Below are 27,225 nucleotides of genomic sequence, written 5' to 3'. Positions count from 1 at the left end.
GAGATGCCAACCTCGTGCTCAGTGCTGTGGAGAAAGCAAAGATGAACAGCTCCATGAGGTTTCTTCTTGTGGTAGAGCAGGGGTCAGCAAACTTTTAATGTTAAGGGCCAGATGGTAAATATTGGCCTTGAACATTCTTTTGGTTTTGCCTCTACTCATACTCAACTCTGCCCTTGTAGTGCAAAAGCAGCTATAGGATATGTAAATGAGTGAGCATGGCTGTGTTCAGATAGAACTTTATTTAAAAAAAAAAAAAAAACAGGCCAGAGTTTATTGACACTTTTGTGGTTTAGGGAAAGAAGACCTACTGAGTCATGCTCAGTCAGAGAAGCAAGAACTTAAATTTTGTGGTAACTTATGTATAAAATATTCTCCAGTTTTATCTTTGTAAACAAAGAGTAGGAGCTAATACTAAGTGCTTTGTATTCTTAGAAAGCACTGTCAAAACAAGCGAAAAAAGGCACTGTGTCAACCAGTTCTTTACTCTGTGTCCTTAAGTGGCATGGAAACTGTGGCCTGTGGTTTCAGCTATACTAACACTGTATCAAGTATCTGGGCATTTTTTTTTGTTCATAGCACAGTGCCGTGTGTTATATTGTTACATTTGCTTTAAATAACAACCCAGTGGAGCAGATACTATTATTATCTCCATTTTGTAGGTTTTCATACTTTGTGTTATCTTGCTCAAGGTCACCCAGTTTGGAAGTGGCGCGCCTAGGATTTGAGGCTGAATATGTTAACCATAAGGCCTGTACCCTTAACCACTAGTAAATGGTGCAGCCACTGCATCTCCATGTATAGCACTGACATCAAGTTTAATGGTGGTCCCATTCAGATATCGTTTTCCCTTTAGTAATTCTGGTTTATTCAATTAACTCCAAAGTCCAGATTTTCAAAAACAATTTCCAACATAGATCATGTAAAAATATTTGCCTGGAGGAATTTCAGGTGCAAAAATAAATACAACTTAGTTAAATGAAGGAAAAGGGTAACACATTTGGGAGCTGGGGATGTAGCTCAGTGGTAGAGCACTTACCTGGTGCGTATGAGGCCCTGGGTTCAATTCCCAGCACCCCCAAAATGAAAATGCGGGGGGGGGGGACTAACACATTTAGAAAAAGCTATTTATATTGATACGTAAGTATACTAATTGGAGCAGGTAATAATGAATCCTCATGTCTAATTTTTTTTTTTTTTCCTGTACTGGGGATTGAACCCAAGGGCCTTTTACCACTGAACTACATTCACAACTCTCTCTTATTTTTTATTTTGAGACAGGTTTTCTCTAAGTTGCTTAGGCCCTTGCTAAGGCTAGCCTTAAGGATAGCCTTGTTGAGGCTATCCTCAAACTTGCCATCTTCCTGTCTCAGCCTCCTGAATCTCTGGGCTTATAAGGGTGTACCACCACACCCAATTTAACAATGTTTTTTTTTTTTAATTGTAGATGTACACAGTACTATTTATTTTTATGGGTGCTGAGGATCGAACCCAGTGCCTCACATATGCTGGGAAAGCGCTCTGCCACTGAGCTCTAACTGTAGCCCCAACAATTTATGTACCACCTTCCATCCCATGTCTTGCAGCAGGTCGCAAGTGATTTGATTTGGGAATGGAACTTTTCATTGAAGTGGTTCAAAGCCCAGGATCTACAATCAGTTTGCCTGAGTGGAGTCCTGGCTTCATGAACTAAATTTCCCATGACTTGAGGCAAGATAAATGTAGCTTCCCTATGCTTTGGTTTCCTTACCTTTAAATGGAGACAATCATGGTACCTACTTCAGAGGGTTGTTGTGAGCATCTAATGAGATACTACAAAGCACTCTATAGAATTTCAATAAATGCTAGCTATTGTAACATTATTGCTATTATTTGTGTCCCAGTTGGTGAACTGAGAAAGAATGTCACTGGATGGCTGCCAAGCACTTTCGATACATGTATCTTATTTGATCTTCCTATCAGCCCTCAAAGGTGGTGGTAGCCAAGAAAGGCCAGCTTGGAGCCATTCTTGGGATCACAGGGAAAGCAGCAGCCCTTGTAAGCTGTTGTCAGCAGGCTTCAGCAACCACATCAGTGAACAGAGGCAGGCTTCTGTCGGCATTTGTTCAAAGGCTCACTTTTAGGGGTGCAGTCTTCTTGGCTCTGAGAATAGATTCATACCAGTACCTCTATCTTGAAATACCTTTGCTTTGTCCAAGTAACCTCCTCCCACACCGAGTACTAGAATCAGCTCAGATTTTTTTTTCTTAATATTGGCAACACTTAATGCTACTTCTCTGTTCATAACATTTCATTTAATTATTTAAAATCTGCAAAAATGTTGTGTATATTTTACCACATTTTTTAAAAGTCCCCAAGTGTAGACCACACTCTAGCATTTCTAAAAATAAAAATAAACATGTTAAAATAAAGTAAGAGTGCGTTTTTACTGCATTATGTATTTTTAATTGAAAGTTTCCCCCCACAAAAGAAATGATACTACAAACATATTTCACATGTTTAATAACAAGTTTCTGTTAAGCTTCACATTTCTCTCAATAATAGTTTTATTTTTTTATACATTTTGTCATTAATTTAATGAAGTAAATAATTAGTATGGCTGTTGGGAGCAAATTAACTTCAGGTAAATGTTTTATAGATCTCAGTGATTCATTGTTTATTAAATTCTGAAGTACTGAGCAGTGTCCAGTGTGAAATCCCATCTGGCTTCTTTGCAGAAATTAAAATTCATATTGAAATTCAAAGAACCCAGAATAGCCAAAACAATCTTGAAGAAGAACAAACTTGGAGGACTCACTCACATGTTCCAATTTTAAAACTTACCAGAAGCTATAGTGATGAAGACAGTGAGGTAATAGGACTGTGAAATAAACCATCCCATTTAAGATCCATTGATTGACAAGGATGCCAAGACCATTCAAAGGGGAAAGGACAGTCTTTTCAACAAATGGGACTGGAACAACTGGATATCTACATTCAGAAGAATGGAGTTAGACCCCTACTTGATACCATGCACAAAAATTAGCTCAAAATGGATCAGAGACTTGAATGTAAAAGGTAGAATTATAGGAGTACTGTTTCATAACCTTGCATTTGGCAATGGTTTCTCAATAACACCAAAAGAACCAGCAAGCAAAAAAATAAGTTGGACTTCATTAAAATTTAAAAATTTATGTGCTTCCAAGGATTCCATCAAGAGAGGAAGAAAAAAACCTAGAGTGGGAGAAATAGTTGGAAGTCCTTATAACTCAATTGTAAGATGATTGTAAAATGAGCAAAGAATCTGAATAGATATTTCTCCAAAGATGTACAAATGGCCAGTAAATGTGAAAAGATGCTCAACATCATATCACTAGGGAAAAACAAATCAAAACTACAACAAAACACACCATGTATACTGGGATGGCTATAATGAAAAACAGACAATAAGCGTTGTGAGGATGTGGAGAAATTGGACCCCTCCGACATTGCTAGTGGAAACCGCAAACAGTGCAGACACTTGGGAAAGTAGCTCCTCAAAAAGTTGAACGCAGACTATGACTCAGCAGTTCCACTCCCAGGTTCATACCCAAGATAAATGAAAGCATACATCCACACAAAAATTCACATGCATATGTTCATAGCAGCATTATTCCGAATAGCCAAAAAAATGGAAACAACCCAAAGGTCCATTGAGGGATGATGAATAAATAACAATGTAGTATATCCATACAATGGAATGCTATTCTGCAATAAAAAGGAGTGAAGTACTGATACATACTACAAGGATGAGCTTTCAAAGTACTGCTAAGTGAAAGAAGCCAGTCACAAACTATCACATGTCATATGATTCCATCTCTAGGGAAAAATATCTAGTATAGGGAAATCTATATAGAAATAGAAAATGGGGCCAGGTGCAGTGGCACACACCTGTAATTCCAGCAACTTGGGAGGCTGAGGCAGGAGTGCAAGTTCAAGATCAGCCTTAGCAATTTAGCAAGACTCTATCTCAAAAAAAGTGGGAGGGGGGCTGGGGATGTGGCTCAGTGGTTAAGTGCCCCTGAGTTCAATCCCTGGTACAAAAAGAAAAAGAAAAAAAAAATAAAAGATACAGAAAATGGGTTAGTAGTTACCTAAAGTTGCTTGTGATGGTTGTACAACTCTGAGTATACTAAAAATCTTTGAATTACACACTTTAAATGGGTGAGGATTGGATGATATGTTATCTCAATAAAACTATTACAAAACAAAAATTTCCAACATGAGCAATTATTTGAAGAACGTTTACCCATTTGTCACACTATTTTGGTCTTTATTTTTTTTCCTAAAGTATATTCTTGCTTGCCTTATGAGTCTGATGATGCCAGTTGTAGAAGCCCTTAACTCTTAAGCTACTGCAATTTTCTTTGACAATCTGTTTATAATTTTCTTATAACTTCATTAGTTCAGTTTTTCAAATAATGGTTTTTGCCAGGCACAATGGCACACACCTATAATCCCAGCAGCTTGGGAGACTGAGGCAGGAGGATCACAGGTGAGGCCAGCCTCAGCAACTTAGTGAGGCCCTAAGCAACTTAATGAAAACTTGTCTCAAAAAAACGAAAAGCCTGGGATGTAGCTCAATGGTAAAGGGCCCCTGGGTTCAATGCCAAGTAACTCCCCCCCGCCCCCCCCACCCCCCCCTCCCCCGCCAATAATAAGGGTCTTTATTCAGCCGCTCTGTCCAAAAGAATGGCTGAATAAAGAATGACCCCACCCTACTCCACCAGTGGTCTGTTTATATTTGGGAGAAAACTTAGCAAGAGAAAGCATTTTTCCAGGTATATGGCATGGAGATTAAAAAGATGTTGGCTTGAATATAAAGCTATTCTGAGCCCTAGAACACCAGGGGAGAGATATGGGGCTTTTAGGAACCTGCCTGTTCACAGAACTGAATGTGATGTCCAGGATCATGTTAGAATGAGTCCATTCACTTCCCTTGTTGTTTGAAATTGAAAAATAAGTGAGAAATGACCTGCTAACAGGGGTTACACAGCTCCAGGACATTCTCTGCTTCCCCAAACTCTTTGGAGGGTTCCAAACCCTCTCAGCTCTTACTTTCCATATAGCTCTACCCACCCCTGACCTCCATGTTACTAGCCTCTTCCAGGGAAGGACCTAGAACTCAGGCTGAGCTACACTGTCTGCCAAATGAGCTCCAGCAAGAGAAAGCCAGGTTCAGGCCTGCTCCTTTCCAAAGAGGTGTCAAATGTCAGGGGCAGGTGTTTTTGGATGGTACAAGGCATAGGTTGGAGGGTGAGAGGCTTCCAGGGTAGAAGCTACATGGTTCTTTTTATATTGGGAGCCCTGGCCACTTCCTATGAAGCATGCAGTTAACAGGTCACCTCCAAGTGACCAGTGATAGCTCCTGGGCCAGCTGTTGTCAAAATGTTTCTTAAAAACTGGTAGGTAGTCTGAGATAAGGAAATTCTGTTGTGTTGGAGTTATCTGGGGTTCCTAAACATAGGAGACCTGCTACTTAAATGATCAGCCTGCCCCATGCATTCATCACAGACTGGAGTAGTTTGCCTGAATGAGTTGCAGAATGGAGCCGTATGTAATGGGAGCTCTGGACCCTTCCCCAGTCCCTGTGTTCTTTTTAAATTTTTGGTACTGGGGATTGAACTCAGGGGCACTCAACCACTGAGCCACATCCCCAGCCCTATTTTATATTTTATTTAGAGACAGGGTCTCACTGAGTTGCTTAGCTCCTCACTGTTGCTCAGGCTGGCTTTGAACTCCCAATCCTCCTGTGTCAACCTCCCAAACTGCTGGGATTACAGGCATGTGCCACCAGGCCAAGTTCCCTGTGTTCTTGAAGCTAATACTCTACCCCACCCCACCCCCACAAGGTGAAAACTGAGCAGGGAAGCTTTCCTACCTTGAACATTTAGTCCTTTGTCATGTACAGGATCTGTTGACCAGGACCATTGTGGGGCATGCCACAGGCTCCCATCTACCTCATTTGTACTGCCACCCAGTCTCCCCCATAACTTCAGGTACCTCTCAAGTCTTCAAGGCCATGGCTGAATGAAAATGTAACTACAAGCCTGCTTCCCTTCAGCATTCAAGCAAAGCTTTACAAAACTGTACATTCCTGTTTTGAATGTGGTTGAGCAAAAAAGATTTTTCAAATTATCAGGGCTGCATTGTATTCCCCTGGGACTGCACCTTTCACAGTGTGGCCAAGACAGAGAGAGCAAGCAAGAGGGAGTGCAGCAAATTACCCCTGCTACTTAAGCTTTCATAAGAAAATTGGTTTGGGGGATATTTTCTTTGTTCTTATTTTCTTTGGCCCTCAGTGGGGGGAAAGTTCATTTTCTTTCATTGGAAACTATATTGCTTTTTAAAAAATGAAATATTCTCTACCAAGCTCTGCATTTAAAAGTGCTTGTAGCAGGGCCACACCTGTAATCCCAGCACCCTGGGAGGCTGAGACAGGAAGATCACAAGTTCAAAGCCAGCCTCAGCAAAAGTGAGGTGCTAAGCAACTCAGGGAAGTCAGAGACCCTGTCTCTAAATAAAACACAAAATAGAGCTGGGGATGTGGCTCAGTGGTTGAGTGCCCCTGAGTTCAATCCCGGGTACCAAAAAAAAAAAAAAAGGTCCCTCCCATACCCCTCCACCCTGTGGCAGGGCCAAACTGAGGCAGGCATCAGGCACACTTGCTGACGCACTCCAGCAGCTCCATGCGGATGGCAATGCGGATGTGCCAGCCCAGTGGGATCAGGCGGATAAAACGGGAAATGATGGGGGGCCGCAGCAGGTTCTGGACTGTGGAACTTCTATCTGAGTTTCCATAGAAGACCTAAAGAGAGAAAAGAAATCCTGTTACCATTACATCAGGGGAGAGAAAAAGACAACCAACTACTATCTGGAGTCAACTCCAACTTTGAACCATGGACAATCCTAGAAAGTAGTTATAGTGCAAAGAATTTATAAGTACCCTGTAAAATCTGACCTTTAATAATTGTCAGCACCTATATACTTGAGGCATTTCTGAATATATGAAGACTTTTGGAACTACACCATCCAATGTGGTAGCCAGTAGCATCTATTTAAATTTAAATTTATATGAATTAACATTAGATGAAAATTCAGTTTCTCAGTCACTTTTTTTTTTTTCTTTTTTTTTCTTTTTGTAGCACCAGGGATCAATCCCAGGGTCTCATCCATGCTAGGCAAATGCTCTACCACTGAGCTGCACCCCCAGCCCACATTAGCTACCTTTCAATGTATATCATTGGACAACACAGATATGAATATTTCCATTATTGCAGAAAGTCCTATTGGGTAGCACTGATAGAAAATACCTCTTGCCAGGTATGATGGCACACATCTGTAATCCCAATTACTTAGGAGGATAAGGCAGAAGGATCACAAATTTGAGCCCAGCCTCAGCAACTTAGTGAGACCCTATCCTCTATCTCAGAAAATGAAAAGGTCTGGAAATTTAGTTCAGTGGTATAGCACCCCTGGATTCAATCCCCAGTACCAAAAAAAAAAAAAAAGAGCTTTTTGACTCTTACTGTCAATTTTGTGTTTTTGTTGTCTGCATTTTGACAAGACAGTTTAAAAAGCCCATATCATACTTACAAGAAGAATGTTCCCATGTTTCAAAGGTATCCCAAATGGACTCAAATAGAAACTTGTGCCTGGCTCTGAAGCTGTGAACCAGAGCTGAAATGTGTGTTCCTACTTTGATACTAGTGACAAGTACCTTTTAGACTTGGAAAAATATTTTTTTAAACAGATAAAAACTGGAGGGTGGTATCATAGAGAAAAAAAGGGTTTGATGCATAGTGTTTTTCAGGAAGTAGCATGCAAAAAGATGCAATGGATATTTGACAGTATTTCCAAAGAAATCATTCTTTGCACTATTCCCAGAGTCATAGTGTTCTCTCCCACGACAAGGGAACACTTCATTTCCTTCTGAGATAATCTCCTGAATTTGGCCTTAAACATCCACTAACCAAGGCTGGCCTTATCTCATTGACAAAGGTGTCAACAACATACACTGGAGGAAAGACAGCCTTTTAACAAACGGTGCTGGGAAAACTGGATATCCATTATGTAAAAGACTGAAACTAGATCCCTATCTCCCATCCTGTGCAAAAGTCAACTCAAAATGGATCAAAGAGCTGGACATGGTGGCGCATGCCTGTAATCTCAGCAGTTTGGGAGGCTGAGGCAGGAGGATCACAAGTTCAAAGCCAGCTTCAGCAATGGCGAGGCGATAAGCAATTCAGTGAGACCCTGACTCTAAATAAAATATAAAATAGGGCTGGGGATGTAGCTCAGTGGTTGAGTGCCCTGAGTTCAATCCCCAGGACCAAAAAAAAAATGGTATCAAAGACTTAGGAATTAGACCAGAGACTATGCAACTGCTAGAAAACACAAGGGAAACACTTCAAGACATAGGCATAGGCAAAGATTTCCTGAATAGCTCTAATAGCTCAAGAAATAATAGCAAGAATTGACAAGTTGGATTGCATCATATTAAAAAGCTCCTACACAGTAAAGAAAACAACAGAGTGAAGAGACAACCTACAGAATGGGAGAAAATCCTTGGCAACTACTCTTCCCACAGAGGAATAATATCCAGAATATATAAAGAACTCAAAAAACACCAAAAAATAAAAAAATAACCCAATCAATAAATGGGCAAATGAACTGAACAGACAGACCCTTCTGAAAAGAAGACAAATGACCAACAATTGTATGAAAAAAAAATGTTGAATATCTTTGTCAGAGAAATGCAAATCAAAACTACATTGAGAATTCATCTCACCCCAGTCAGAATGTCTATCCTCAAAAATAAAAATAATAATAAATGCTTGAGCTAGGCATGGTGGTACACACCTGTAATCCCAGCAGCTCGGGAGGCTGAGACAGGAGGATTGCAAGTTCAAAGCCAACCTCAGCAATGGCAAGGTGCTAAGCAACTCAGTGAGACCCTGCTTCCAAATAAAATACAAAATAGGTCTGGGGATGTGGCTTAGTGGTTGAGTGCTCCTGAGTTTAATCCCCAGTACCTAATAATAATAATACTGGTATGGATGCAGGGGAAGAGGAACCCTCATACACTGCTGGTGGGGATGTTAAATTAGCACAGCCACTAAGGGAGTCAGTATAGAGGTCAAAAGCTAAAAAGAGAACTACCATAGAATTCAGCTATAGCACTACTGGATATATCTGAAAGAACTGAAGTCAGCATACTTATAGAGGTAACTGCATACCCAAGTTTATTGAGGTACAATTTACCATAGACAAGTATTGGTGCCCATCAACAGATAAATGTATAAAGAAAATGTGATCTATATATACAATGGAGTATGATTCATCCATAAAGAACGAAATTACGTAATTTGCAGGAAAATGGGTGGAGCTGGAGGACATCATTTTGAGTAAAATAAGCCGTACTTGAAAAGATAAGTATTGGGCTGGAGATATAGCTTTGTGGCCAAGTGCCTGCCTAATATGCATAAGGCCCTGGGTTCCATCCCCAGCACCACCAAAATAAATAAATAAACGAATGGATGTCAGGCATGGTGGCACATGCCTGTAATCTCAGCAGTTCAGGAGGCTGAGGCAGGAGGATCAAAAGTTCAAAGCCAGCCTCAGCAATTTAGCTAGGCCCTAAGTAACTTAGTGAGACCCTGTCTCTAAATAAAATACAAAAAAGGTCTAGGAATGTGGCTCAGTGGTTAAGCTCCCCTGGGTTCAATCCCTGGTATCAATAAACAAACAAATAAATAAATGACATGTTTTCTCATGTGAAATCTAGGAAGAGAAAAAAAGATAACATGAGAAGGGAGACTATTCATTAGCAAGAAGGATATTGGGGTAGGGGAGAGAAAGGCTAGAAATGAAGGGGTAAATGATCAAAATGTGTTATCTGATGTATGACTATAATATAACGAAACTAATATGTACTAAAAAAGAACAGGACAGGCCTTGTCTGCCATGATCTTGCTTTTCTTCCCAGTAGTAACACCTAATGTTATCCTCTCTCAGCTGTTTGTCCTGGAGTTATTCCAATCAGGAACCAGATATAGAGGGGACTATGGAACAGGCTCCACTAGTTTATGCAAATACCAGAAGTGAGTGCCTCTTTCAAAGAACAATGACTATCAAGACCTGTGCAAGAAGCACAGGGCTTTAATATGTGGATGCTAACCCAAAACAAGGGAGTGTGGCTAGGGCAAGAATAGAAATCCAGTGGATTATAGACAAAGGGGAATGAAGGAAAGGGAATGGGAGGGGAAGAGGAAGGACAGTAGAATTAATTGGATATAACTTTCCTAGCCTTGTATTGGAATACATGATCACGGTAATTCTACATCATGTACAACCACAAAAATTAGAATAAGTTATACTCCGTGTATGTATAATATGTTTGTCCTGGAGTTATTCCAATATAAAATACATTCTACTGTCATGTATAACTAAAAAAGAACAGCAACAACAAAAAGGCACGGGGCTTGAAACAGAATCCTAATATCTTTTGGAAAAGCCAACTAATAAGAACAAAAATGAATTTAGATGTCCAAGTATCAAGATGGTTTTTTCCCATTGTGTCCGAACTCCTCAACCTCATCCATGAATGTCATACTTTGCAGATTGTCATCAGACTGACCACAAAGCCTTCTCATTGTCAGCCATACAGGTCTGCTTAACCTAGTCAAATGTCAAAATGAGCCCGGGTAATTCCTTACTCTTAGGCAAAAAATACTTAACATTTCCAAACAGGTAGTGAATTTTTAACTCATTTTTGTTCATTTCAAATATTTATAGTCAGGAATCTAATGTGTTTAGTTTATGATGAAGATGACTTTGGTCTCAGTTTTCAAAGATTAATAGGATATAGGGTTGCCCAAAAGTGTCTGTTCTTGCACTGGTGGAATCCTTTTAATAAACACTAGTGTGATTAGGCAGCTAACTTGCTAGGTTGTCAAAAGGTTTCCAGCATTCAATCTCAGATCAATAGTAAGGAGAGGCCATATCTATACAAATGCATGATTATCTACCCGTGTCTGTAATGGATCAAGCCAAACCCATGAAGCAAAGTGTGTTCAATGATCCAGTGAGTTTGCAATACTCCCTATGGCCAGTCTTGGGTCTTTAGGCAACTATGCACTGATAGAAATCAGACAAATATTTTCTTTGCATAAAAGAGCAACATTCATTCACAAACTGCCAGGCACTAATGCGACAACCAGGAAAGATCAAACTGAACTGCAGGAAAGAAGCACAGATGACCCACTCTGCCATGGGATTAGTGCTCTGACAGAAGGTGACGAATGCAACACAGGGATAAGAGAGGCGTCCCAGAGAGGGTGTGTGCCGAAGATGGGTTTTGGGTAAGCTCCACTTACCCGGTTGTTTCCAGTTTGGTCCTTATAGTAAATCCAGTTCAGGCTCTCATCACTCCTGTACTGCACACTATACTTGGTCATCCACTCGTCGATGTCACAGCGCCCCTGGGTAAGGATCCCTGAAATCACCTTGATCTCCTTCAGATCTATTTGTAACCACTGGCTGCTGTCTTGGAACTTGGAGAGCCACGCACACCTGCCAGAAACACATCAAGTCACCAGGAACCTTCCCCTGTGAGTGCCTGCAAATAGCCAGCAAGCACCAGAAGATACCATCCCCCAGTTCAAGTCTTTGTACCTGCCGTAACCCATGCTTCTTATCCTCCCTCACCTGACCATCTGTTATGGTTTGGACGTGAGGTGGCTCCCAAAAGCTCATGGGTGAGACAATGCAAGAAGGTTTAGAGGATAAATGATTGGGTTAGGAGAGCCTTTACCCAATCAGTGAATTAATCCCCTACTAGATTAACTGATGGTAATTGAAGGCAGGTGGGGTGTGGCTGAAGGAGGTGGGGCATTATGGGCATGACTTTGGGAACATATTTGTATTTGGCAAGGGGCGACTCTCTCTGCTTTCTGATCATCGTGTGAGCTGCTTCCTTCTACCATACTTCCAGCATGTTGCTCTGCCTCACCTTCAGCCCCAAGGGATTACAACCTCTGAAACTGTGAGCCTCCAAATTAACTTTTCATCGTTTACAGTTGTTCTGGCTGGGTCTTTTAGTCACAGCAGTGAAAAAGCTGACTAAAACACAATCTTCAAGTCTCAGATGAAATATCTTTTGCTTAGAAACTCTTCCCTGGGCCAGGTACGGTGTTGCACCCCTGTAATCCAAGTGGCTTGGGAACCTGAGACAGGAGGGTCATGAGTTCAAAGCCAGCATCAGCAACGGTGAGGCGCTAAGCAACTCAGTGAGACCCTGTCTCTAAATAAAATACAAAATAGGGCTGGGGATGTGGCTCAGTGGTTGAGTGCTCCTGAATTCAATCCCCAGTACAAGAGAAAAGAAAGAAACAAAGAAAACCTTCCCTGGTTCCAGGAGCAGTGGTGCATGCCTGTAATCCCAGGAACTTGGGAGGCTGAGGCAGGAGAATTGCAAGTTCAAAGCTGGCCTCAGCAACTTAGTGAGGCCCTAAGTAACTCAGTGAGACCCTGTCTCTAAATTAAAAAGGAGCCAGGGATGTCGGGATGTGGCTCAATGGTTAAGTGCCCTGGTACCTGATACAAAAAAAAAAGCCTTCCCTGGTACTTGCAATGGATGAGATCTTATTTCCTTCTTCATTTTCCTCACAAGGCTCATCACACTTACTGAATAATCGGTTGTGTGCTGATGTGCTTACAGTCTGTCTGTTCCTCTAAACTGTGCACCTCCTGAAGGCCAGGACCTTATCCATCCTGTCCACTGCTATACCCACAGTCCTTGGCACATGGAAGGTACTCAGTATTGAATAAATAAGTGCATTCTGTGCCATTTGTTTATTAGAGAAACCTATTTTTTTAAAGTATATGGGAAAAACAAAACAGAAAACCACCTGGGACTGCACTACTTACCCAAAGCCTTGACTGTTGAGCCGAGCCTTGTTTGCAGTCCATGAGGAATACCAGCCCACATACTGCTCCGGATTGGAGCAGGTGATCTGGTCTGGTGTGACCTCCCCTGACTCAAAACCCAGGGGCTTGTGATATGGGCATTCTGGAAAGGAAAAACAACGCACATTCAATTCAAACATCCATACCTCTAGCCGGGCACAGTAGTACACACCTGTAGCCCCAGCTGCTTGGAAACTGTAGTGGCATGTAAGCCAAAAGTACAAGGCCAGACTGGTAACAGAACAAGACTCCCATCTCAAAAAGAAAAATTAAAAACAAGCCTTTCCACCACCACATCTCAGTACTCAGATGACTGAAGTAACAAAGCAACCCTATCTTGTTTGCACTGTGGAAATGGAGAATGTTTTACTTGTCAGCAAGGAGGTTCACAAAAGCCTTCAACTATTTACTGCTCATGCGGAAGGAGCATGAAGGATGAAGTGAAGGGATTGCCATAGAGACTCAACGTTCAGAAAAGCAGAGGGAAATGGTTCTATGGCAACCTCATAGGGGGAGGGGGATTTGAGAAATACTTCTCCTCCTCCACCAACTTTGAGACCTAAACACTAAGAGGTACTCGGTAAAATAGCATATTTAAATGTCAGACATCTTCAGTTCCCTCATTAGCGAGCAGGTTTAGCCATGCTGCATGATGACATCCGGGTCTCTAATTGTTCTTGGGCAGCAGATGATGCCAATTATAGGAATAAAACAATGGTGAGCCAGCAAGAAAGGCAATTATATATTGACTTCCCACTTGTAAATTGCTGTTTTCTCACCAGTCTAATGCAAAATAAATAAATAAATAAAAATAGGTGAAGTATACCTGAGTGACTATTGAATACGGATCAGCTGAAAGACACTGCTTTTTCCAAATGGAAATAGCCCAAATTGGGCTATATGCTGTTTCCTCGTATTGACAACAGTATTGGGTTACCTGATCAGAGACTGCCAATTGCCAACCCAACCACCATTTCCCCCTTCTCTTAGACTAAAAAGGCTTAATTTTATTGGTGACAGCAATGTGGCCAGCTAAAGAGGCAATCATTTGCAGGCTTTCTTGCAGTTAGAAGTAACCACATGACATAATTTCTCACCAGTGAGATGTAAGAAGATGTGTGCTAGGGATTTGTGGTCAAGTTTTGCTTGCCCCTTCTTTCTTCCAGTTGTCTAGATTGAAGGACCTGATAGCTGGTGTAACTGTAGCCATCTTGTACCATGGGGTAAGAAGAACTATAGAGCCCTCAGCCCTGATATTCTTTTTTCTTTTTCTTTTTTTGTACCAGGAATCGAACTCAGGGGCACTCAACCACTGAGCCACATCCCCAGCCCTATTTTGCATTTTATTTAGAGACAGTATCTCACTGAGTTGCATAGCACCTTGCCATTGCTGAGGCTGGCTTTGAACTCACGATCCTCCTGTCTCAGCATCCCAAGCCACTGGGATTACAGGCGTGTACCACCATGCCCAGCTAAGCAACTCTCTATCCCATAGTCTTTTTGCCTTCTGAGTCAAAAACTAATTCAATAGCCACTCTTTTGGACATCTCTAACAAAACCCAATTTTTAACTGAATTGCTATAGAAAACAAAGTATAAACATATAAATACATTTGACTAATTTTCTGATTGTGAATGGTAAACTCCAAATAAGGCAAAGAAAAAAAATTATTTCCTCCATGTGTACATGTGTATATTTGAGTTCAAGCTGAAGAGGTAGCCAGGTGCAGTGGTGCACACGTGTAATCCCAGTGACTCAGGAGGCTGAGGCAAAAGGATCACAAGTTTGAGGCCAGCTTCAGCAACTTAGTGAGGTCCTGTCTCAAAATAAAAAGTAAAATGGGAATGGGGGTGTAGCTCAGTGGTACAGAATCTCTAGGTTCAGTCCTTAATACCTGGGGGAATAAAAAAGTTGACATATTTACTGGGGTATCATCATCTGTAATAGTAAAATGGAGAACTGAAGTCTTTCTAGATAATTTTCAACAGTCAATAAAACTGAATGGAGCATGCAAAAGCTTGAGTGCCATCCTAAGGCTCCAGAGTACCTGCCAAGAGGGTCATGTCCTGCCTCCAGCAGCTGAAGACAGGACAGCACTAGCCTCCTCAACTTTTCTGCCGTAACGCACCAAAGGAATAGGCTGGAATTCTACCAGCATCTACAACTCAGAGGGGCTGGGGGAGAGGGGACAGTATTTGTAGTTTATCAAGTCTCCAAGACTTTGGGAGTCTATTAAAATAATGTCAATTCCTGGGAGAGAGAAGAGCAGTGCTTTTATGGGTCACTCAATCATGCCTTGCATGGTAGAATCATCAGGGGAGCTTGTTAAGAATGCAGTTTCTAGGATTCCATCCCCAGAGTTTCGCATTTTTAACAAGCACACTTTCAAAGTGCACTTTGAAAAACCTTAGCCTGCCAGGGAAGGCGTTTTGTGGGCTGGAGCTTCAGAGGACTGAGTGCCCTTGGGCTCCCACGCTCTTCTAGTTCCCTCAACTTCCCTCCAGCCTGGAAGACAGGCTTGAGCCACCTGAAGGAGGGGTGAGTCCAAAGCATCAGAGAGCAGGGTCTCAGTAGGGCTCTTGGCTGTTACTTAACCTCAGCTCTCAGCCTTTCGAATCTGTAAAATTCTAACTGTAGATATCGCTAAGGTCCCTTCATCTTTAACATTTGTAGCATTTGATGACTGAACTTTTATTTATTTATTTATTTTGCTCAGGGCCACCAGCTGAGAGAGAGGAGGTGTAACAGAACAAGACCCCTTGTCACCGCCCCTCCCAATCACCACCTTGTGCCTGGCACTTTGCTCTTTCTCTATTTGCCCCTCACAATTCTTTATTTTTTAGATGTTGAAAGACCTTTATTTTGTTTATTTATATGTGGTGCTGAGGATCAAACCCAGTACTTCACAGATGCTAGGCAAGAGCTCTACCACTGAGCCATGGACCCAGCAACTCCCTTACAACTCTTTTGTCTGCCATATTTCCCACATCTAATGATTAGGAGTGGACTCCAGACTCAGTGGGGCAGTGTCCTTAAAGGCCTGGGAAGGGCTTTTCTAGCTTTTCGATCTAAAAACCTGTTTATCGAGGCCGGGGTTATGGTTCAGCAATAGAGTACTCGCCTCACATGTGCAACGCCTAGGGTTTGATCCTCAGCACCACATAAAAATAAATAAAATAAAGTTAAAAAAAAAAAAAAGCTGTTTATCCAGTTGTGGACCCTGCACTCACTCTCCAGGGCATGTGACAATTGTTTTTTCTTAAAAAAATGTTTTTAGTTGTAGATGGACATAATATCTTTATTTTTGTTTATGGTGCCAAGGATTAAACCCTTCTGCTTGCAAGACAAGTGCTCTATCGCTGAGCTACAACCCCAGCCCAACAGGTGATAGTTTTATATCATGGCTGCAGGTGGCCTCTGTGAATCTATACCTTACTGCCAGATCCCAAGTCTCAGCCCACTGATCCCTGAAGATTTTCCAGGGAATTATTTCCATCCGGGCAACTCAAAGAAGTTTGTTGTGTTGTACATCCAAAACAGCCCTTCAGTGTCCAACCTCCTGTGTGGTGCTCCAAGTCTCATTCCTTGATACCTCCAGAGTACAAGGCAAAGACTCTAGACCAGTGGGGCTTGGCCTGGGCTGCACCTTGGAATCATCTGAGCAGCTGGAGGTGGGGAGGCAATCAGGACAAAGCTACAGGTGATTGTAATAGGCATTCAAGGTCAAGAAGGTCTGTTTAGAGCCAGTGAGGACCAGGATTGGTTCCCACTCTTCCTCAGTGTGAGTACAGTGCTTAATCCCCTCTGGGTCTCAGTTTGCTCATCTGTGAAATGCCACTGTAGTAGTATCACCTTTATAAAGCTGCTAAAAGATTAAGTGAGGGGCTGGAGTCATATCTCAGTGGTAGAGCACTTGCCTTGCATGTGTGAGGTACTGGGTTCAATCCTCAGCACCACATTAAAAAAAAAAAGAAAGAAAAGATTAAGGTGAAATAATGTTTAGAGACTATAGAGTTTGTAGAGTACCATGCCTGGCCAAAAAGTAACAGATTAGGGGCTAGGAATGTGACCCAATGGTAGAGTATTTGTCTAGCATGCATGAGGCCCCGGGTTCAATCCCAAGCACTCAAAACAAATGAACAAAAACAAGTAGCAGGTAATATTAGTGTGATAGGGTACATTCGTGAGTTGGGGGCCCTTCTGGCAAGGGAGGAAATCCAACACCATTCTACCCTACACTGACCCACTTCATTCCCCCACCTTGTAGACAGCATCCCTCAGGCTTATGGAATTGGACAATCTAGGCCTGAACAGGAATTAGCTGATCCTCCCAGAGGAGAAGGTGAGAGCCCCCAGTTAAGGTAGCAGTGGCATGGTGGTGGACTCAGTGGGGATGTAGTTCCCCTGAGAAACAGGAGCAGGGAGGGGGTCTGGGAGCCCTGTGCTACGGGAAGCCTCAGAATACCATGTGGGGTTTCTTAGAAAGCTTGGCTCAGGAGGAAAAGGAGCCACCACTGCTCCCCAATGGGGCCTAGGGCCAGGCCAGGATCCTGCCACCCAGCCTGAACACATGCCCTGCCCCCAGGAAGCCCTCACAATCTTGTGGGGTTTCAAGTAGTTCAAAGGGAAGAAAAAGGACCTTCAAAAGACCTGTCTTTAGCTAACTGTAGGGGCACATGCCTGTAATCCCAGCAACTCGGGAGGCTGAGGCAGGAGGATCACAAGTTCAAAGCCAGCCTTAGCAAATTAGGAAGACCCTGTCTCTAAATAAAAAATAAAAAGGGCTAAGGATGTGGCTCAGTGGTAAAAGACCTGTGTTTAGACTCCTCACAGGCCATAACAAGGGAGGACTGAAACTGGATTTCTTTTCACTTGGAAAAACAAAGTGTGACATTTCTCATGATCTGTGTGCTATGAAATAAACTGCACATCAGTTATGATTGTGGTGCTTCCTGATTCCTCTTTCCCCCTTTCTTCCTTCTCTGCCTTCCTTTAGGTATGCCTGAGGAGTCTGGCACCTTCCCTTGAGGCTTTCTGTCCCCTTCCTGCCGCCTTCACCTCCTTCAGATCGCCACCCACTTCCCCTGCCCACCCTGAGCTGAGTAAGGGGCTCCATGATGCTGCCTAACTGTAATACCTGTCATATATTGCTTCCTCTTGTGATTTTGTCAGCTCCCCATGTCTGTCTTTCTCAACATCCTATCCTCTGAGCCAAGCAGAATGCCTGAATGCACTAGGCACTTAACATAATCTGATTGGATGGATGGATGAAGGGATAAACAGATACAGTCATCCCATCTTGGGTGACAGCCGGGGACAAGCAGAGAAATGGCAGATGCAGGAAGCACAGAACTCGAGGAGGAAGTAGAAATGAATTGCAGCCTTGAGAATTCCCTCTGGCCTAATCAAAAAGCAACTGTAAATTGAGTAAAAGCTAGAAAGCAGCATAAATGTTGCCAAAGGCATTAAGGAGATCCTTATCAGACACAGTGAAAGTGACTTGCCAAATTTTTCACCCAATGGAACCTTGTTGTTGCAGTTATTAAACTGTTTCTATATTCATTTTACTCGTAAGGAAAAACCTGCATCTTTTGTGGCTCCAGTGGCTCTTGATAATTAGATGAAAAATGTATATTTGTAATGTGTTGGTAATCCAGGCTATGTCTACTTAATGTATTGGGCTGTTTTATTCAGTCACTGCTTTCTGGGTTTGTAGGCATGATGGCCAGGCATGCTTAAAAAGAATGTTTAGGGTCAGAATGTTCAAAGCCAGAATTGGCAACTTAGTAAGGCCCTAAGCAACTCATTGAGACCTTGTCTCTAAATAAAATATTAAAAGGGCTAGGGATGTGGCTCAGTGGTTAAGCACTCCTGGGTTCAATCCCCCCATACCAAAAAAAGAAAGGTTAGGGCTGGGGATGTACTTGGTGGTAGAGCAGTGGCCTAGCATTAGGAGGCCCTGGATTCCATCCTTAGCATCTGGGCATGGGGGCGGGGCATGGGAGTTAACCTAAAGAATTGCAGAGGGGGCTGAGGTTGTGGCTCAGTGGTAAAGTGCTCACCTAGCACGTGTGAAGCACTGGGTTTGATCCTCAGCACCACATAAAAATAAAAACAAATAAAAATAAAGGTATTGTGTCCAACTACAACTAATATACATACATATATATATATATACATACATATACACATACACATATACACACACACACACACACTAAATAAATAAATAAATAAAAGAAAAGAAATGCAGAGGCCAGGTGGTTGTGGTACACATCTGTGATCCCAGCTACTTTGGAGTCTGAGGCAAGAAGATTGCAAGTTCAATCAGCACCCCAGGGTTCCATGCCCAGTACCAGAAAAGAAAAACAAAATGGAAACAAAACAAACAAACATAGTTCAAGGATATTCTTGGGAAGAGATTCTAGAGGGCTGTGAATATTACTGTGCCTAGATGTTAGACATGAATATATGTGACAATATAGTAGAATATAGAATGATAAAATATACAGAATATTTATAGAATAGAGTATATGCTTGAATATGTTATAGAATGTAAAATCTAGAATTAAAGTGTTAGCAAACCACTAGAACTCTTATGCTTTTGAATACCTTCCCTACCCTAAACCCCACTCTCAGAGGGCCAGGGTAATCTTGGTTCAATTGTGGAAAAGGCAGTGTTAGTCTTTTTAATAGCTTTAGCTGAAGCTTAGGCGGCCATAATGCACCTGGCCTTCTGCTCCATGTGTGGGGCCCCCAGGCATCAACAACCCTTGTGCACCTGTGGCCTCTGCATTGCCCCCCCCCAAAGGTCTGAGTGACCCCCTGTTCTTCTGTGCTTTCTAGGTTCTTCTCTCTCAAGGCCATCTGCGGTGGAAGCACTCAATCTCAGGATCCAGAGAGACCAAACAGGATTCTTGACATTCCGATGATAATCTGAGGCATGGATGGGCAAGTGACTTCTGGAAGCTGTGGCTAGTCCTGATGCCCTGAATCATCTAATTCATGAAGGAACCAATTAACACAAAGGATCAACCACTGAACACTTGAGATTGTGTTTTTGTTTTTCCTTCCCGAAAATATCTTTGTTGTTCGAAAAACAAAAATAAGGGCTGGGGATGTCTCAGTGGTAGGGCAATTGCCTAGCATGCATGAAGCCCTGGCTCCCATCCCCAGCAAGGCAAAGAAAGAAAAGAAAAGAAAAGAAAAGAAAAAAAAAACAGTGGGAGAGGGGAATACTTAAACTAAAATGTTTCTCATTTTAGAACTTCAAGTTCATGTCAACTGTGTAGGGGAGATACCTTAGGGACCAGGGTTCTCTTTATATTCCTCTAACACTAGGCCCTTCTCAGTTTTACAGTTGATGGAGTCAGTGCAGCCAACCCACATAAATTATCTCTTTCCAGTTTCTTCTTAGAACTTTCTTGAAGTGGAATTTCAGGAGGTCTCATGTCTCTAGTGAAAAAATTTATTTCCACTAACTAGTAAATCTCTCCAAGGTGGAGTCAAGACCTTCATTTCTGTCTTCCTAATAGTGCCTTGCACCTAATAGGCACTCGATGAGAGGTTTAAATTGATTTATAAATGGATTATTAAGGAGGGCCCTTCAATTACACCAACATTTACTGGCTGCAGTAGTTCCTGCCAGGGAGCACAATGGGACCTCCTGTCAGAAAAGCCTGTGAACAAAATAGCCTTCCTGCTTTCCTCATGGGCCCCACTGTTCTCCTGGGGAACAAACTGAGTTTCAAATTGACTTCCTATTCCTTTTAAGTAAATAGGAAAAAGGGGGCAATAGAAGCCATTGTACCTTATCCCCCCAGCTCTGCAATTTACTATTTTAATGCAAATTTTAATGAAATAATGAGAAGAGGCTCACAGACAATGCGTGCAGCTACTCAGGCAATTATGTAAAGTGAATGAGGTTGGAGAGCAGTGTCCTAACTGCAGGGATGGTGGCAAGACCAGTTTCATACAAAATAGACCCCCAGCCATGGACATATTTGCTGGGACTGCCTCTGAAAGTCTGCTCAATTCTTTCCCAGAGCATGAGTGCCCTTCCTTGGAGGCAGAAGTTGGGGTAAGAGGGTGAAAGAGAAAGGAAAGCCAGACTTTTAGCTATTCTTTTGGCTATAGCTTGGTGGAGGGATATGTCCCAGTGGTAGAGCACTTGTCTAGCATACACAAATCCTTATGTTCAGGGGTCAGAATATAGCTCAGTTGGTAGAGTGTTTGCCTTGCATACATAAGGTCCTGGGTTCAATCCCCAGCACCAAAAAACATAAGAAAGGTCCTTGCGTTCAGCCCCCTGGGTTCTGAAACCCCAGGTTCCTAGCACCAAGAAAAACAGAACAAAGGTCCTTGCATTCAGCCCCCTTGTCCCAGCCCCCAACACACAGGTTCCCAAGTCCAACACGGGATACTAAGATGGCTCATTTTATTTTATTTATTCTTCATAACAACCCTTAAGAGCAAGGGTCAGGGGCTGGGGCTGGGGCGGTAGAGCGCTCGCCTGGCACGTGTAAGGCACCTGGTTTAATCCTCAGCACCACATAAAAATAAATAAATAAAGGTATTGTGTCCATCTATAACAACAACAAAAAAGCAAGGGTCAGCAAACTATGTCCCTTAAACCAAATCTGGTTCACCATCTCTGTTTAGTTTTTCTGTGGAGCTGGGGACAGAACCCAGGGCCTTGCACAGGTCAGGCAAGTGTTCCACCACTGAACTACATGCCCACCTCATTGTCTATTTTACAAATTAACTTTTACTGAAACACAGCCATGCTCATACATTTACATATTGTCTATGGCTGCTTTCAAACTGCAATGGCAGAATCAAGTACTTCAGAAAGAGACCATTTGGTTCACAAAGCCACAAACATTTACTGTTTGGTCCTTTGTAGACAAAGTATGCGGAACCCTGTCTTAGAGAAAGGCATTCATATTAATCAGGATAAGCTACATTAGCTGCAGAGCAAATTGTCCCGGAAATTTCAGAGGCTTCACATAACAGGTGTATTTTTCACTTAGGTGACATCTATTGTGGGTAAGCAGCGGGTTCTGCTCTACTTAGTAATCCAGGGACCAGGCTGGGGAAAAAAAAAGAAAGAAAACCACTATGTCAACAGTTGTTTTCATGGCAGGGAAAGGGAGAGCCATAGATAATATGTAAATGTATGAACATGGCTGTGTTTCAATAAAAGTTTATTTCTAAAATGGACAATGAGGTGGGCATGTAGTTAGTGGTGGAGAGTTGCATGCTAGCTTTGTGATGCCTCATTTGGAAAGTGGCCTGCTCACCTTGGCTGCCACTAATCAGATGGTACCACCTGACTGCAAGGAGGCTGGAAAATGTGAGGGAAGAGGCACATGGTTGTTTTGGTGAGCAGTGAATATCCACACACTGCTGTCCCCTCCATTGGACAGATAAAGAACCAAGTGGCAGTTCCAGAGTTCTGAAATGATGTGGTCAGGATTCCAATTCTGGCCTTTCTAGTCCTAAAGCCTGTACTCTTCTCGAAATCCCATGCTGCCTGCCATTCATTTATTTTCAGTCAGTTCCATTAATCAATTTCATTGAAAGTTGGATCCCATTTCAGTCAGACCAGGTAGAGATCTAGGAAGCTGTTTTTGAACAATGACATCAGTGCAGTCTGTGGAAGCAGCAGCCAGTGTGAAGCTCTGGAGAGAACGCAGAGCAAAGTGTTGCTGGGAGCAGAGGTAATTCAGCCAGATTGAAAGGAGGAGGAATAGGGTGTTTTTGAGGACTGTTCCAATCTGGTGAACCAAGAAGAGTGACACTCACCTGGTATGCAGTCTAAGGTAGCGCCTGCATTCCACAGAGCATTTGTTCCTCCTTGGCAATCACACTTGCATGTTTTTTGGTACCAGGGGTCCTCGCCCTCATCCTGCAGGCAGCCAGAGGAACAGGAAGTCAGAAAACTTGCAGGCAAAGGCAACTGTGGTCAGTGCCTATGGAAAGCTTATTTTCAAAGATCATGTTCTTTCCTTACATATTGTCTGAGTGTTTTGTTACAGTGGCAAAATTGTTACCAGCCTGAACACCTACTGTTGCCACTCATCTTTGATTCTAAATAAACAAATATCTGTGGCCATGGGTGACCAGCTAATAATCTCTCAGATATATCCATGTAGAGGGCGGTGTTCACCCTCTGAGGGCTTGGTGATAGTCCTATATATTAATTCTGATTAATATGAATGCCTTTCTCTAAGACAGGGGTCCGTATACTTTGTCCACAAAGGACCAAGCAGTAAATGTTTGTGGTTTTTGTGGACCAAATGATCTCTTTCTGAAGTACTCGATTCTGCCATTGTAGTTTGGAAGCAGCCATAGACAATATGTAAATGTATGAGCATGGCTGTGTTTCAACCCAATGCAAGGTTGGACTTTTTTACATGTCCTGTAGGTTCCTATCCAGGGATCCAATTTTTAAAGGTACTGGATTTGGGATGGAATGTAGCTCAGTGGTACAATGCTTGCTTAGCATGTGGGAGACCCTGGGATCAACCCCCAGCCCCACAATTAGAATACATAAAGGCACTGGATTCAAAACTGAGCATTCTGAGTTAAGATCTGGTTTACTGTTATTCTCTCATTAAAGCACCAATCTTGCTGGGGGTGTTGCTCAGTGGTGGAGCTCTTGCATTAGCATGACCCTGGGTTCAATCCCCAGCATGGGGGTAGGGGTGGGGTGGGGTGATAGTCCTATATATTAATCTTGTCTAAGAAAATTTAAAAAGCAAGCTGGGTTCAGTGGCACATGCCTATAACCCCAGCATCCCGGGAGGCCAAGGCAGGAGGAACTCAAGTTTGAAGTCAGCCTCAGTAATTAGGGAGATGTCTCAAAATAAAAAATAAAAAGGGCTGGGGATGTAGCAGCTCAGTGGTAAGTTCTCCTAGGTTCAATCTCTAGTAATGGGACGCAGGGGCTTCAAAAGCTGTGCCCATGTACATTCCAGCCTTCTAACTGTGACATACCTCTGTAGATGATAATCCCAGTGTGGCTGAGCAAAAGAATAAGACAGGAAAAATGAAATTAAGAAAAAAGCAATTTGACAATATTATTCATTACACAGAAGCAAAAGGAAAATAATCATGTGAAAGTTAACAAAGCTCCTTCTGAAAGAAGTCAAGCTAAGCACCTATCTTCCAGGAAAAACATCCACAGATGCTGAGAAACTAGGGACAGTAAAGTGAAACAGAACAGGATGCTAATTACTATTTTTGTTCATTATGGAATTTTGGAAAATATATTAATGTAGCCAAGCAGGGGAGGAGAGACCATTTATATTTTTCTTCACCAAAGGCAACAATGTTTAGTGTAAATTTTCCCATTTTTCTTTTTTCTTCTGTGCTGGGGATTGAACCCAGGGCTTCATGCATGCTAAGCAGGCACTCTACCACTGAGCTCTATCCTCAGCCCTTTCATGTGTGTGTGTGTTTTTTTTTTTTTTTTGGTGGTGCTGGGGATTGAACCCAGGGCCTTGTGCATGCAAGGCAAGCACTCTACCCATTGAGCTATATCCCCAGCCCTCATGTGTATTTTTTAAACATATTTGAGGGCTGGGGTTGTGGCTCAGCGGTAGAGCACTCACCTAGCACATGTGAGGCCCTGGGTTGGATCCTCAGCACCACATAAAAACAAGTAAATAAAGGTATTGTGTCCCATTACAAAAAATAAATATTTAAAAAACATATTTGACAAGCTACTCTATAAATAATGTTGTATCTTGCTTTCCTTTTCTATTTAACAGTAACAGTGTTAGGTTTTCTCTTATTACTTTTTCATCCTCCTCCTCCTCCTCTTCCTCATTCCTGGTGTCTATCTAATGTACTACTCAGGAGTTGATACCCAGTTCCCTTACCATGTCATAGTTAGATTATTTAGGATTGGGACATTGTTTAGAAATTCCTTTGTAGGTTTTTCTATAATTTATAGGGAATGCCAAACCACAATTAAAGTGTAAATACTATATATAAATATGGGAAAAGTGAAAGCATACAAAATTTAACACAAAACTGACATAAACTATCATCTCTGGAGTACAAATAAAGAGGATGAGTACATAATAAGTAGGAAAAGAGTTTGTGTATATTAGTATAAACTGATTAAAGCTTCACTGTCCGGTGCAATAGCAACAATTTCCATGTGGTCATTGGAATTTAAAGTAGTCAAAATTGCCAGGGTGAGGTAGCACATACCTGTAATCCCAGAGACTCTGGAGGCTGAAGCAGGAGGATTGCAAGTTTGAGGCCAGCCTCAGCAATTTAGTGTGAGATCCTGTCTTAAATTTTTTTTTAATTTTTTAGTTATAGGTGGACACAATATCTTTATTTTATGTAGTGCTGAGGATCAAACCCAGTGCCTCACGCATGCTAGGCAAGCGCTCTACTGCTAAACCACAACCCCAGCCCCTGTCTCAAAATTTAAAAAACTAAAAGGATGGCTCAGTGGGAAAGCATCCCTGGGTTCAATCCCCATAGGGAAAAAAAAAAAGTCATTAAAGTTAATGGGCTGGGGCTGTAGCTGTAGCTCAGTGGTAGAGCACTTGCCTAGCACATGTGAGGCACTGGGTTCGATCCTCAGCACCACATCAAATAAATAAAATAAAGGTATTGTGTCTGTCTACAATTCAAAAAAAATTTAAAAGTTCAATTCCTTAATTGAACTAACCCATATTTCAAGTGACTAATAGCCACATGGGCTACTGTAATGGACAGCACAGATGCAGAACATTTCCATCATCACAGAAAGTTCCATTGGAGAGTGCTGGTTTAAAGCTCAGAAAGGGCTCAGGAAATGCTACCCCCAAATACAGTCCCTTGGTAGATTGAGTATTTAAGCTGAAGGAAATTGAGAAAACTACAGAAGCAGGAAGGTCCCATTGATCTTCTTCTGCCCCTTTGCTCCTGAAATGAGTCACATAAATTCTCCTCACTTCTTTCTCCCCTGAAGTGGGCCATAGAAACTAAAATTTCCCTTGCTCCTCCTCCTCTGAAACAAGCTATAAAACCTAGGAAGGCCACTCTCTGACCTTCTCTACTAGACACCATCATTTGACAGGTGTTCTGTCCTATTCCCAGAAGGAAGGAATGTCACAAACAGGGATACCAAGAAGAATCTGAACAGCCCTTGCTAAGTTCCCCCCCCCCCAGTTTATTACCATTATATCATATGTTTTTGTTTTCCAATTATTCTTCTGCATGACTATCCATACAAGTATACAGACTTCCCTATTCCTTCCTTCCTTCCTTTCTCTCTCTCTCCTTCCCTTCCTCCCTCCCTCCTTTTCTTCCTTTCTTTCTCTCTTTTTCCTTCTTTCTTTTTTTGGTACCAGGGATTGAACCCAGGGGTGCTTAACCACTAAATCACATCTCTGACCCTTTTTATTTTTTATTTTGAGAAAGGGTCTCACTAAGTTGCTTAGGGCCTCACTAAGTTGCTGAAGCTGGCTTCAAACTTGTGACCCTCCTGCCTCAGCCTCCTGAGCTGCTGGGATTATAGGTGTGCACCACTAGGTGTTTTTTTTTTTTTTTTTTTGTATTGTTGGGAATGGAACCCAGAGCCTTGAGTATCTAGGCAAGTGCTCTACCACTGCTCCACTCCCAGCTCAGGGTCTGAAGGCTCCTGTGCCATGTCAAACTTAGTAAGTAAATTTGTATGATTTTCTCTTACTGGTCTGTCTTTGTTATAGGGAGTCTTGGCCATGAACCTTACAATGAGTGAGGAAAGGGTCATTTTTCTCCAGGTTAGCACCAAAGCTCCATTTCCCATTTATTTTAAAATATATTTTTAGTTGTCAATGGACCTTTATTTATTTCTATGTGGTTCTGAGAATTGAACCCAGTGCCTCACACATGCTAGGCAAGTACTCTGCCACTGAGCCACAACTCCAGCTCACCCATTTCCCATTTTTTTGGGGGTGCTGGGGATTGAACCCAGGGCCTTGTGTATGTGAGGTAAGCACTCTACCAACTGAGCTATACCCCCAGCCCCCCAACTTCCCATTTTTGACCAGATTCCTTTATTTCTTTTCTGACTATAAAGTAACATTACCTATTATAAAAGTGCCAAACAAAACCTGAGTGTAGAAAATGGGAAGTAAAAGTCCTTCCTTTAACTACTTGGCTATTTAAAAAGTGAATCTGATGCCCACAAAAAGCTTTTAGATTGAGAGTCTCATCTCTTCCATCATAATGATAAAAGCTATCATTGAA

At 42.1% G+C, this 27,225-nt stretch overlaps 1 protein-coding gene and 1 non-coding gene across 2 annotated transcripts; one reads left to right on the top strand and one right to left on the bottom strand.

Annotated features, from left to right (window-relative positions):
- Nucleotides 1-1,006: 1,006 nt before the first annotated feature.
- Trnat-ggu (transfer RNA threonine (anticodon GGU)) lies at nucleotides 1,007-1,078 on the top strand. The gene has a single exon. It is a non-coding gene; the product is annotated as a tRNA-Thr (tRNA).
- A 5,592-nt stretch (nucleotides 1,079-6,670) lies between these two features.
- On the bottom strand, nucleotides 6,671-24,036 carry Rs1 (retinoschisin 1; the record flags this gene model as incomplete). The annotated part of the gene is made up of 5 exons (XM_058573082.1): nucleotides 6,671-6,823; nucleotides 11,394-11,589; nucleotides 12,946-13,087; nucleotides 22,792-22,894; nucleotides 23,986-24,036. Coding segments are annotated over 5 exons (645 nt in total), but the record flags the coding sequence as incomplete, so codon positions are not given.
- Between the last annotated feature and the right edge of the window lie 3,189 nt (nucleotides 24,037-27,225).

Source organism: Marmota monax, unplaced genomic scaffold (genome assembly GCF_021218885.2).
Source record: "Marmota monax isolate L192 unplaced genomic scaffold, Marmota_monax_Labrador192_F-V1.1 WCK01_AAM20220418_F8-fsc00203, whole genome shotgun sequence".
NCBI classification, from domain to species: domain Eukaryota; kingdom Metazoa; phylum Chordata; class Mammalia; order Rodentia; family Sciuridae; genus Marmota; species Marmota monax.
The sequence above is the reverse complement of the archived record's forward strand: the minus strand, read 5'-3'. Positions and strand labels throughout refer to the sequence as shown.